At 31.3% G+C, this 12,496-nt stretch overlaps 1 protein-coding gene across 1 annotated transcript; it reads left to right on the top strand.

Annotated features, from left to right (window-relative positions):
- The first annotated feature begins 10,377 nt into the window (after positions 1-10,377).
- LOC130817581 (uncharacterized) lies at positions 10,378-12,285 on the top strand. Its single transcript, XM_057683372.1, has 2 exons — positions 10,378-10,624; positions 11,825-12,285. The coding sequence occupies exons 1-2, from the start codon at positions 10,558-10,560 to the stop codon at positions 12,064-12,066; spliced, it is 309 nt and encodes a 102-aa protein (XP_057539355.1). The 5' UTR covers positions 10,378-10,557; the 3' UTR covers positions 12,067-12,285.
- The last annotated feature ends 211 nt before the right edge of the window (positions 12,286-12,496 follow it).

The raw sequence follows: 12,496 nt of genomic DNA, 5'->3' as shown, positions 1-12,496 counted from the left end.
TTGACAACGGTGTTAAAGCTTCTCCTTTTTCCTTTAAAAAATCAAGCCATGTAAATCTTGAAAAATCATCAACTGTAACTAATATATAGGATTCACCTCTTATGCTCCTTATACCATTGGCCCACACAAATCAATGTGTAGAAGTTCACATGGCCTAGTAGTATTTACCATCTTTTTCGATTTAAAATAATTTCTTACTTGTTTACCTCGAATACATGCACCACATGAAGGACTATGTTTGTAATGAAGGGATGAAAGTATCTAAACTAAACCTTTATCAGCTAGTTGATGCATGGTGCGCATGTTTATGTGGCCAAGTCTTCTTTGCCATAACTTTGGATAATCAGCTTTTAAACACTTAAAATCTCCAGATGTAATTTCGTTAGTAGGTAAAGTATAAACATTATCATGTCTAAGAGTTGTAATGAATGTATTTCCTATATTAGGGTATTTAACTATACATTTTCTTTATCAAAAATTACTTGAATACCTTTGTCACACAATTGAGACACGCTTAACAAGTTAAATTTCAAGCCATCAACCAACTAAACATTATCAATAGATTTTGAAGAATCTTACCAACCTTACCAACGCCTAAGATCTTACATTTACCTTTGTCTCCTAGAATAATAGAGTCGTTGTATTTTTTCTTCAATTTTAGAAAATAATGAAGCTTTACCACTCATATGTCTCGAACATGCACTATTCAAGATCCATTTTTGTTTCACCTACAAAACAAAAATTAATTCTCAACCTGTCTTCGCGAACAAAGTTTCAAATTTGGGTGTGTGTTCAGGATGAACCATGTTTTGGTTGCCTAGTTCCATTTGGAACCCATATTTGACTTACTTGTTCTCGTAGTTCAATAGAAAAGGTGTTCTTAATAATATAGCTATCATTACGTATATAAGGCCATGCCAACTTTAGATGTCCTTTCTTGCAATAATAGGAACAAGAGGGCATATATCGATATTCGGTTGAATTTTTAAAAAAAGGTGGTACGACTCTTGTAGTTATGTTTAACATTGTTAGAACCTATTCCACGTGTGTCTTTTGATGCCTTTAGACGAGTTAACATTTTATTAAACATAGATTCTAAATCATTTAACTTATTAGCGATTAGTTGATTTTTCTCAAACTCTGATATCAAGACCTTGAGTTCAGATTCAAGCAAATATTTTTAATTCTAAAGATCAACGATATGTTTCATCTGGCTGATACTTTGTTCTTTCAATACCATGAAAATATCTCCAAACTCTGATTTTTCAGCCTTGAATTATTTGAAATATATTGAAAAGAGCTGTTACCGATTCATCTTTTGAACAAGAGCTAAGAAAAGATAATATCTCTTTAGAATTTACTACTATTGCATCCTCTTTACTATCATTAGCCATAAGACATAAATGCGCTAGTCCATCCTCATTATTCACTTCACTTGACTCCTCGGAATCACTCTATTTAGTAACCATTGCTTGTTTCTTTTTGTCCTTATAGAATTCTTTCTTCTTTTTTAGATATATAATTAGAGGATGACTTACCTTTGTAGTTGTTTTGATCTAAATTTTCTAAATTTCTTCTTCATCTACATTATGTTTTCTAGTCCTCTTGTAATTTGAGCGAAAGGATCTTCCTCATCATCCCTATCTTCGCTTTCCCCGGATGTTTCTTCTTGGTTCTTTGCCTTAAGTGCAAGGTTCTTCATGGATGGTATGACATCCTTTTCTCCATCGTCATGAAGTGTAAGTTTATGAGTATTGAGTTTTTCAAGAAGATCAAGTGGTAACACTCTTAAATCTTATGCTCCTTATATAGCAATGACTTTAGGACCCTACTTTGATTGTGGAAGACATCTTAACCCTTCTATACCTTCATTGCATTTGAAAAATTTTTACCACGAGAATTTAAAATGTTAGTAATTAATGTAAATAGAGTATACGTCTCTTTAATACTCTCATCCTTTTCATTTTGAACATTTATATTGGTGCATAAGGATATTGATCTTTGTCTCCTTGACTTGGCTGGTTTCTTCATGTGTGGAAGGTATATATTGCTGATTGTTGAAGTGGTGAGGCATGAGGGAAGCACATGGGTGTAACGTGGGCTACAAGTAGGCATGATGTGGCATATCTATAAAAAAGATTTTTTCCGACCAACCTGGTATTCGAAATTTGGTCGGAAAAGTGGTCAGAGAGTTTTTTAAAACCTTTTTCTTGTCATTTTGGGATAAGTTCTGAAATAGTATTTTTCCGACTATTAATTCGTAGGGAATTAGTTGGAAATTTCTTACTATTTTCTGAATAACGCTAGTCAAAATTTCCGACTAACCAAGGTTAGTCCGAAATTTTGTCTGTTTACCTACTAAAATGGAATTCCGACCATTTTATACCAACTACCCCAAAATAGTTGAAAATCACTCGGTATACAGCTATACCGACTAGTTTCCAATTTGTAGACTGAGTTAGAGATGTGAACAGCAACAAGAGGGGGGTGAATTGTTGTTGTTACAAGTTTAAGCGTTTATGCCCTGTTTTTGCGGAATTAGATTAAATAAATAAAACTTAAACTTATTGCGAAATAATGAAAGAGACAACACGATTTTTACGTGGAAACCTTCTAGGCCTAAATAGAAGGAAAAACCACGACCCCACGGGATTTCTAAAATCTTCACTATGTTTAAGGCAACTCGTTAAAATTACATTAAACACCTTGCTTCACTCGAAGCGTTCTCCACTAGGCCAACTTCTCTCTCCAATTGCTTCACTCAAAGCAACTCACTTAGCTTTACTCCAAGCTAATCTCTTCACAAGCTTCACTAAAAGCTATCTAATCCTCCCCTAGACTCACCCAAGTCTAGTTCCAATTACTCTCTAAAAAACCCTTACAAAAGGATAAAATTCTCTAAAAATAAAATCAATGAGTTGCACAAGAAAATATTATAAGTTAATTGGAAATTTTGAACAAAATATTTCTTGTTGATTTTCCAAAAATATCGCATGAATTAAAGAGCTCATACGAATGCATACAATGAGGAACAGCCAAAAGCCTCTATTTATAGGATCAATTTCCCTAATAAAAAAGAGATAACTAACCACTATTACCTTATCCCAAATAATAAGGAGAATAATGTGGATCTTAAAATCCAAGGACAACCTACGGTTAACATCTAAAATTAGGTATACACTTTGACAAATTCAAGTCCACGGTTTACCTAATAATAACCGTTGTACCTTTATGCTAACAATAGGCAAATCAGCTACTGTTCCCTTTTACTAACAATAGCAGCAGTTCCCATAGACTAAAATTAGTTGCGGTTCCCTTTTCCAACAATAAACACGGTTACCTTAAACTAATTTTAGACACGGTTACACCTAGCTAATAATAGGGACGATTGCCTATTTACTAATATTAGGGATGGTTACCTAATTACTAATATTAGACATGGTTATTCTAATAATAGCTAAAGCTCCCTAAAAATCAGCTGTTGTTCCATATATTAAGTTATTCACTAAATATAGGTTCGGAATAAAAAGTTTATAAAAACAATTTTAGAAAGTCATACGTTAAATATTTTTAGAAAATATTTTGCCAATTAACTTTAATAATTAATTAATGCAACAAATTAATTTTAATTAATAAACATAGAAAATATAATAATAATCAGAATTTCAGCTGACGCATTATCTTCTGACTTCCAGTCTGGGAACAGTATACAGTCTCCAAATTCCAGCAGCGTTAGAACATCAAACTTGGGAACAGTAGACCTCCTGTCTACATTTGACATCCTAAGCGATATACTTCTTCTAACTTCTTTTGATTCCTTTGACAAGTACATGTTTATAGACCAAGTCATAGGTACCATCAACGATCTTAATCACGATCGGATATCGACCTGCAAACAATCTCTAAAAATACATTTGTTTAAATAAAGTGTAGACATCATCAAAACTCAAGAGGTCCAACAAATTTCCCCTTTTTGATGATGACAAACTTTTAAACAAACCTAAATAAAAATAAAGTAAAACCATTATTATAGAGCATACCAGAGATTAAATCAACTCTACATAACTTAGTAAATTAACTCGTTACAATATAATTTACCAAGCATATATCAAAAATAGATTACTCTAACAATTTAGAATTATTTAAAATAACCTAAGCATAGTCAATGCATTGGAAGTAGTTTATCGCTTAAGGCATTAAAATAAATCTAAAATAACATAGCTTATAAAGATTCTTAGTCTAAGCATAATCAGAACTTTATCATATTACTGAGTATCAAAGCATTTAGATAATAATAAAAATCAGAGCATAAGTAATCAAAATGATAATACAGAGTAATATTAGAGCAAACATCTAATAGCAACTAATAGATTAACTGACTTACTGACTTGAATGATCAGAGTTTCAATAATCAGTTTCAATAATAAGCTTAACTAATTCATTACTAATCATAACTTAATTTATTTAGAACATATATATAACAATCAGATATTCATCACAATCATCAGATTATATATGATATTCATTAGATCAGATATTCATCACAATCATCAGAGCATATATGATATTCGTTAGAGCATAGCATTCAGAGCATATCCACAATCCTAAGGTAAAACAGATTTTGATATAAACCAAGCCTACTCAAGCATCCTTTAAGTTTGTGCCAAATATTCCCCCTTTTGACATCAATCAAAAAGAAGTAGGATAATCAAACCACAACACTAATCATATAGATATAGTTAAAGATAGAATCAAGATGCAGCAATCAAAAGTAAATACTAAGAGATGCAAGCAAGATGAGCAATGATAAATTTTCATAGACTATGAGCAGCATAAAATAAAATAAGATGTTCATCAAAATAACATATTACAAAGTGTTTACCCCAGCTGGTACAAGAAAAGAAATTAGAAACATATTGTTTGAATAGTTGAGAAACAGATGGTTGCAACAATTAAAATATTAAAAAAAACAGTAGGAGGAGGGATCATTGTGCAGTCTGTTCTTCAACAATGTATTCGGTCTGCACCTCTACCGTATAAAGTTTAGCACCAAGACGGGCTTCCATCTGGGTCATTTGATGAGTAAGTGAGGCCAAAGAGACACGAATCTCATCTTGAAATGTAAAGAAACGAGACTGCAAATCGTTAAGCTTTAGGAGAATAGAAAATAAAGGAGCTTTGGGAACAGTGGTGTAATCAAAGCCATGGTTGGTGGTAACTGGTGGTGGTGAAGATGGTATAGGTGATGGTGGTGGTGATGGAAGTTGATAGGATGATGGTGTGGTTGGCTTTGGTGAAGAATGATTGGTTGGTTCAGCAGTTTTGTAAGAGTTAGAGTCATCATCTAGAATCACAACCGGTCTTTTCCCTTTAGAAGCCAGCCTTCTACTTTTTCTAGGTGTTGCACTGGGCTGCTTTTGATCCGGCACTGAGACTTCCTCTTCATTAGCATCATTTACCTCATTTTACACTTCCACATCTCCACCTTCTCTCTCAGCTACCCCCTTACTAGGTACTCCCTCCTGTTCCCTTGTAGAACATCCTTCTGCCTTCTCAGTGGCAGAGGGAACAGTCTCTTGATCCTCTTTATCAAACACTTCCTCCTCTTGTTCCTTCTTTTCCTCATCAGCATTCTTTGTCTCCTCTTCTTTCCCAAAATGGGCATCAACCTGTTCAGTAGCATTCTCCAAGATCCCATTATCTTTAATTTCAAGTGCATGTTATTCAAACACTTTGCACCAATTTTATTATTAGGACCCATAGGAAAATATAGACCTTCAAGAGGAACACCAAATTTTCTAAATATCCAAGTCAACAAGCCTCCATACCCTACCATATACTTCTTCACAATACAATCACTTAAATGAGAAATCATCAGAGAAGGAAAGTTTATTTTTATGTGATTAGCCATACAATAAATTAAAGTAGCATCACGTAGGTTTACGTCACTACGCTTGGAATTGCGAGATAAAATAAATCTACGTGCTATATTGTAGAGCAACTTATGTAATGGGGACAGTACATTATGACTAATTTTTCCTCTTTTTTCATGGATTCCCAAGAATTTCAACACAGTCTTCTCATCTATACCCGAAAAAACAATCTTAGACCCAACATGGTAAATATCAAATTCAGTGGCTGGCACTCCAAGCCACTCACCCAACATTAAACTATTAAACTCAATTTTTATCTCCTTGATTTACTCGAACAAACACCATTCTCAATTGAAAAATTCGAAAAACTCACGCACTAAGTCTGGGTAAATGGGGTTACAACAGTGTTCAGCCATTAAAGTTTCCTAGTATTGATTTTGCAAAATTGCGTGGAGTTGAGAAAAGAGAGTGGATTCATACCAGTGTTTATCTAGACCCAAACCCACAGTCATTTCTTTTGAGACCTCCTCTGCGCTGTTGGGATCAACATTCTTTGCCCTTTTAGCGGATTTTGACAATGATTTGTCCACTTTAATGTCAATGGGTGTCTTGCTACTCACATGCATCGTGGGTGCACTGGGTGTACCCGATTGTTCTTGAGATGATGACGGAGGTGCTGCAATCAGAGGTGATGGATGAACCATTTTCAATGGTTTTGGTTGGGTGATTTTCGATGTTTTGTTGGATTACTTTTTGCTAGAAGATGATTTTGGGGATTTCATGATTAGTTTCTGGGTTGAAAAAGATTAAGCGTGGTTGAGTGTGAGATTTGCGGTTTGCTTGTTGGGAAAGTTGGAATGATGAAGTAAAGGGTTGTGACGTGAAGGGAGTGTTTATGATGAATGTGAGGTGATGGTTCCAAAATGGTTTGCATTACACATTAATTAATTTTGCATGTGTACACAATATATTTGAGAGAGGAGGTTCATGGAATCGTTAGTTAATAACAGATCTTCGAAGTATTACGATGATCCGCCTCCCACTTTTTAAATAAATTGAGTAAATCATCTATTAAAAGAAATTGCTGGGATTGAAAAAAAATATAGAAATTGCAAATATGAAATATTTTATATGAATATAAAATAAATAGATCCGGAATAAAAAGTTTATAAAAACAATTTTAGAAAGTCAATGTTAAATATTTTTAGAAAATACTTTGTCAATTAACTTTAATAATTAATTAATGCAACAAACTAATTTTAATTAATACATCAACTAAAAATAAAAGATATAATAATAATCAGAATTTCAGCTGACGCATTATCTTCTGACTTCCAGTCTGGGAACAGTATACAGTCTCCAAATTCCAGCAGCGTTAGAACATCAAATTAAACTTGGGAACAGTAGATCTCCTGTCTACATTTGACATCCTAAGCGATATACTTCTTCTAACTTCTTTGGATTCCTTTGACAAGTACATGTTCATAGACCAAGTCATAGGTACCATCAACGATCTTAATCAAGACCGGATATTAACCTGCAAACAATCTCTAAAAATACATTTGTTTAAATAAAGTGTAGTCATCATCAAAACTCAAGAGGTCCAACACGATTGTTTGGGTAGTCGGTATTTAAGCGCTTTTTGTAGTGCGGTCCACAACAAATTTTGCGTGCGCGAAAAATTTCTACCATAGTATTAATGTGGAAGATCGAGAGACCAAGAATAAAATACTATGAAATAGGCAAAAATAGGATCGGAGGATCACCATAAGAGGTGTGGTAAGTATTATGATAGTTTAAAAGAAAATGCTAATAGAAAATAGAAAAAAATTATTATAAATAATCCAACTTTTTACAAATTTTTCAACAATAATTCTAATTTTTAATTAATCTTAAATAACCTCAACATTTGATTGTATTTGCTAAAAGTTACCCAAGATGACCTATGACTTGTTTCATAGCTCACGTTTGCAAAAAAAAAAAAAAAAGGTAAATTGATAAAATGAAATTACTTTATAACATTAAAATTGAAAAAATAAAAAAATAAAAAATAAAAAACACACAACTCCCTTTTCCACTACCACGACTAATGCTCCACCGGTATATCTCCTTCACGACCACCATTGTTGAAGAATGAAGATCTCAGTTCGTTCGAACGAGAACCAGTAATTTGTTTCTCTATTTAAAATATTCTGATTGTTTTATACTTTTGATGTTGAAATGTATGTGTATTCTTACTTCTCATGCTATAATTCTATTCTTAATTTTATGTCTTTGGAAATATTTCTTGTTTTAATTTAACCTTTAGTTTGTTACAATTTCCTCCATTAATGCTTGTTACGTTGGTTCTCCAGCTGCATTATTTTTATTAGTTAAAATAGGAGTATTATTAGTTTCTTAATTTAATACTTAGATCTCATCCTCCGAAACTTGTCTTTGGTGCAGTTAATAATCAAACTCTGTTACAAAAAAGATAAGAGTGAGGCTTTGCAGGGGTGAGGGGACAGTGGGCGTTAAGGAGGAAGTGTGTCAAAGTCAGAGAGAATATGAGGTATTGCAGCGCATGTGAGGAAGGGAAAGGGTGGGCAGTAATGGGGCATTGGAAACAAATTGAGGTGTTTTTTTATTCTACCTTTTTTTCGTTTTATAATAGAAGTATTATTTAATTTTCTTTTTTTTTTCATTAAAATATACCTGAGACAACATGTTAAATTTTTGCAAGTGGTACTCTTAAAGTTCAGATTATGCAGGGTTAATTGAAAGGTGCATTATTGTAGGAAAATCAGTATAAAATTAGATTATTTTATGTAACTTTCCCTAGAAAATATTTAATGAGGAAGATTAAATAAACATTTTGAGAAATTAACTATTAGTGATATGAAAAAAAAGAGAAATTTAGTAGGTTAGTGAAGAGAACACTAACAAAAATCTAAAAATAGGGGAGGTTAATGAAATAAGCATTAACATGAAAAAATGACAACAAATTATTAAAAGATATTATGGAAGAAGAAATAATGGAGAATGTTGATGACATGAGCGTTAACAAAAAAATTTGAAGAAGTTTTTTTAACAGAAAACATTGAGAAATTAAATATTATAAAAGCAATATGAAAAGTTAGTAACATGAGTACTAATTAGAAAAAGAAAGTAAATGAAAATTAAAAAAACAGTTGGTCGGAGTTAGACCTGGGAAAACGGTCGGCCGGTCGGGTATTGGGTCGGATCAATTTCGGTCGGGTCATTTTCGGGTCGGGTCAGTTTCGGATCAGGTCAGTTTCAGGTCGGATCACTCTGGGTTTCGGGTAGGTTCGGATTGACCCAACGGGTTACCATAAAACATTAGAATATCCAATCGACTAATTCAACATAAAAAAAAATCATTAAAATGTTTTAAAAAATCATTAGAGAAATTACATGTACGATTTTCAAAAAATAGTTGGTATCTCAGGTTCATTTAAGTGCAAGAAAAATAGGGGAATTAATACTTATTTTGAAAGACTTGTAAGATACGCGCTTTATAAAAGTTATTTTGTTTATTATAATTGTAACGTTAGATAAAAATGACGTTAAAATTATCTTCACAATTTTCATGTTGGAAAGATATACAACTAACTAAGTACTTATTTCGTCTTATAAGATACGCGTTTTATAATTTAGGGTAGCGACATTAGTTTTTTGAAAAGCTCATTCAAACGTGCGAAACGTTCGCATAAATTATATTGATTTGCTTACTGAAATGTAGAAGAATTAAAAACTCATTTGATTGATTTAACAAGATACATGTATTCAATTAAGATGATTATAACGTCCCGTTTTTAAAGAAAAATAATTACGATGGCTAAAAAGACGTTAAATACGTGTTTTTTGAGATCTATTGATGAGTTTTAGGGTTCAAGTGATATACTCAATATGTTGAGATACTTTGAAAACTAAAATTTTATTTGAAATGAATTCTAACATTGAAATTACTCTAAAAATTGATATTAAATCGGTCAAAACGGGTCGGTTTCCGGTCGGGTCATTTTCGGTCGGGTAATTATCGGGTTCGGGTTTTGTCGGGTCGGGTCCCGGATTCATTTTCGGGTCGGATCAAATTTTCCTCTAAAACACAATGATAATGTTATTGTATTTATTACTAATGTTTATATCTTTGAATTTTTTATTTTCTAATTATGACTATAATATTATCAATATTGATTAATTTTTTATTTTTAAGTCACATCATTTAATATATTAGAAAATCATATATTTTATGTTATTTTCTTTCATTATTTATAATATCTTTATAATATTATTTATTAAATGAGTATAGGACATTTTGAGATAATTAAAACATAAAATCATAAATTTTTAATTTTTTTGTTCAACCAAATATAAAAATTTAATAAAATCGTATATCGTACGGGCATTATCTATTCATATGCTATTTTGAAGGTGTGATAATGTGGGGTTAGAAAAATGGGTCAAATACAATATTCTAGTAAGTTACCAAGTAAATAATGATGTTTTAATCTTCCAAAAAAAAAGAGGTTATTTGGGAAAGATAAAAACAAGTAAGTTGATGTGGGGATTTTTCATTATAAATAGAGGCGTGTATTGGTTCATTCCCTCACATCCCATCAACAAACAAATTTGATAAATTAACTCTCAAAAGAAATCTTCCATTCAATCCTGCGACGGAGCCATGGACAACCGTTCATCCATTTCTAAGATGGTTCTCATTGTACCAATACTTTTTTTAGCTATTTCTGGTACAATTTTATTTTTTCTCCCTAATTATAAACTTGAATATAATTGTTAAGTAAAATTAATTACTATTTTAATACCTGAAATACTTTGAAATAATATTGAGTTTACTCTAATATTAACATTGTTATGCTCTTCATTGATTAAACATTGTCTTTGTTATAACAAGTCACACTCTAACAAGGATACCTTCTAGGTGATTATTAACTAATGTTGTATCAACACTCTTATGATTATTAACTAATGAAAGAAAATTATTCATAATTTTGAATCGATTAATTTTGTTACCCAATTGAATTTTAACGCTAAAATATTATGATACATTTAATAAGCTATATATTAATAAAAAAAATAATTAATATTTTCTTTTATTCAATCTATTATAGTCTTATTTGTTTTTATTAACGTTTTTCAGTAATTATTTTTGATTTATATTTATTATTTGTTTATTGTTTGAAACATAGTTAATTATCATCTTATTTGATTCATCTCAATTCAAGAATTATTACAATAAAATTTAAATAATTTTAATTACACCCAATTAGATATATTGACGGTAGAATTATAAGACTAACACATATGCTAAAAGAAATTAGACTAATAGTATTATTGGAGAAGGTATTAAATTTGTAAATATTGACTTTATATTAAAATGAATTATGAGTTTGTGTATAAGTAAAATAGAAAAGTTTTTAATGGTGATTTTTTATTAGGATATATATAATTTACATTTAAATAATTAGAAAAGATAGTAACTCAAATTTTATGATAATACAATGAATGATTAAGCTTGAATGATTATAGTTGAAACAATTACAAGATCATATAAATTAATGGGATATTACACGTGCTAACCCAATTTTTCTACGTGGTATACAAAAGAAAAGTTTTTTGGTTAACTTTAATTACTTTATATTTTGCCTAACATAATAACATTTTTTTTCAAAAAATAAACGTCATGATCACCCTAATGGACCACATATTTCGAAATTCAGCGGTAATAAATACTTAATTTAACCAAAAACTTAACATTTTGTTTACCACATGGAAAAGTTAGAAAAACTTAAGGTCACCACGTGAATTTAAAAAACAATTTGTGAAAAAGCCAAAAACTCAGAATACCATATAGAATTTTCCCTAAATTAATTTATACATTTGTAATTATATAAATGTTACGAATTAAGAATTGTGAAACCTGGATGCAGCTTCAGCATCAAGCATTACTGAGACCAATCCAGAAATGGAGAAAATAGTATCAGCAATGATTGAGGATCCACTTGTGGCTGTTGCTGCGTACTTACGTCAGCAAGAAGAAGGTATTGAATCCAGAATTAGGTGCAAGGCACACGGGCAATACTGTACTGTTGGGAAGGAGTATGAGTGCTGTTCCGGGACTAAATGCATCCATTACAACATGTCTTGGGGACTCTGCATCAAACAAGGTTAATACGCCTTACCATACTAAGCTAGTCAGTCCTGGGGCCGGGCCTGCTCAGTCTTGCTTTTTTAAGATCATCATCTTCATAGTGCTGCTTCCTGTTCTCTTCAATCTTTTTACTTTCTTATTTTACTAATGTTTGTATTACTTACTTATTCATCATCTTTGTTCATAAGCTGATGCTTGTCTACTTGTTCATAATAAAGCCTCCAGGATTTTATGTTATTATTATTATTCTTATTTGTTGATTATATTTCTTAAATTACTTACTTGAACAAAATTTAATAATCAATATAAACAGTGCGTGTATAACAAAATAATATTTTGGTAGTTGAATGAATAACAAAATAATCATAATGAAATTATTAAAAAGGAAAAATTATTTCTAATAATCCAATCTTTTACTGATTTTCTTACAATAATTCCATGTTTTGATTAA

This window comes from Amaranthus tricolor, chromosome 7 (genome assembly GCF_026212465.1).
Source record: "Amaranthus tricolor cultivar Red isolate AtriRed21 chromosome 7, ASM2621246v1, whole genome shotgun sequence".
In the NCBI taxonomy this organism is placed as follows: Eukaryota; Viridiplantae; Streptophyta; class Magnoliopsida; order Caryophyllales; family Amaranthaceae; genus Amaranthus; species Amaranthus tricolor.
This window is presented reverse-complemented; position numbering and strand designations above follow the sequence as displayed.

Bases quoted from the DNA above. Each gene is read 5' to 3' on its own strand.
- LOC130817581 (XM_057683372.1), top strand. From the start codon at position 10,558: ATGGACAACCGTTCATCCATTTCTAAGATGGTTCTCATTGTACCAATA. The intron at 10,625-11,824 runs GTACAATTTTAT...ACCTGGATGCAG, and splicing joins ACTTTTTTTAGCTATTTCTG to CTTCAGCATCAAGCATTACT.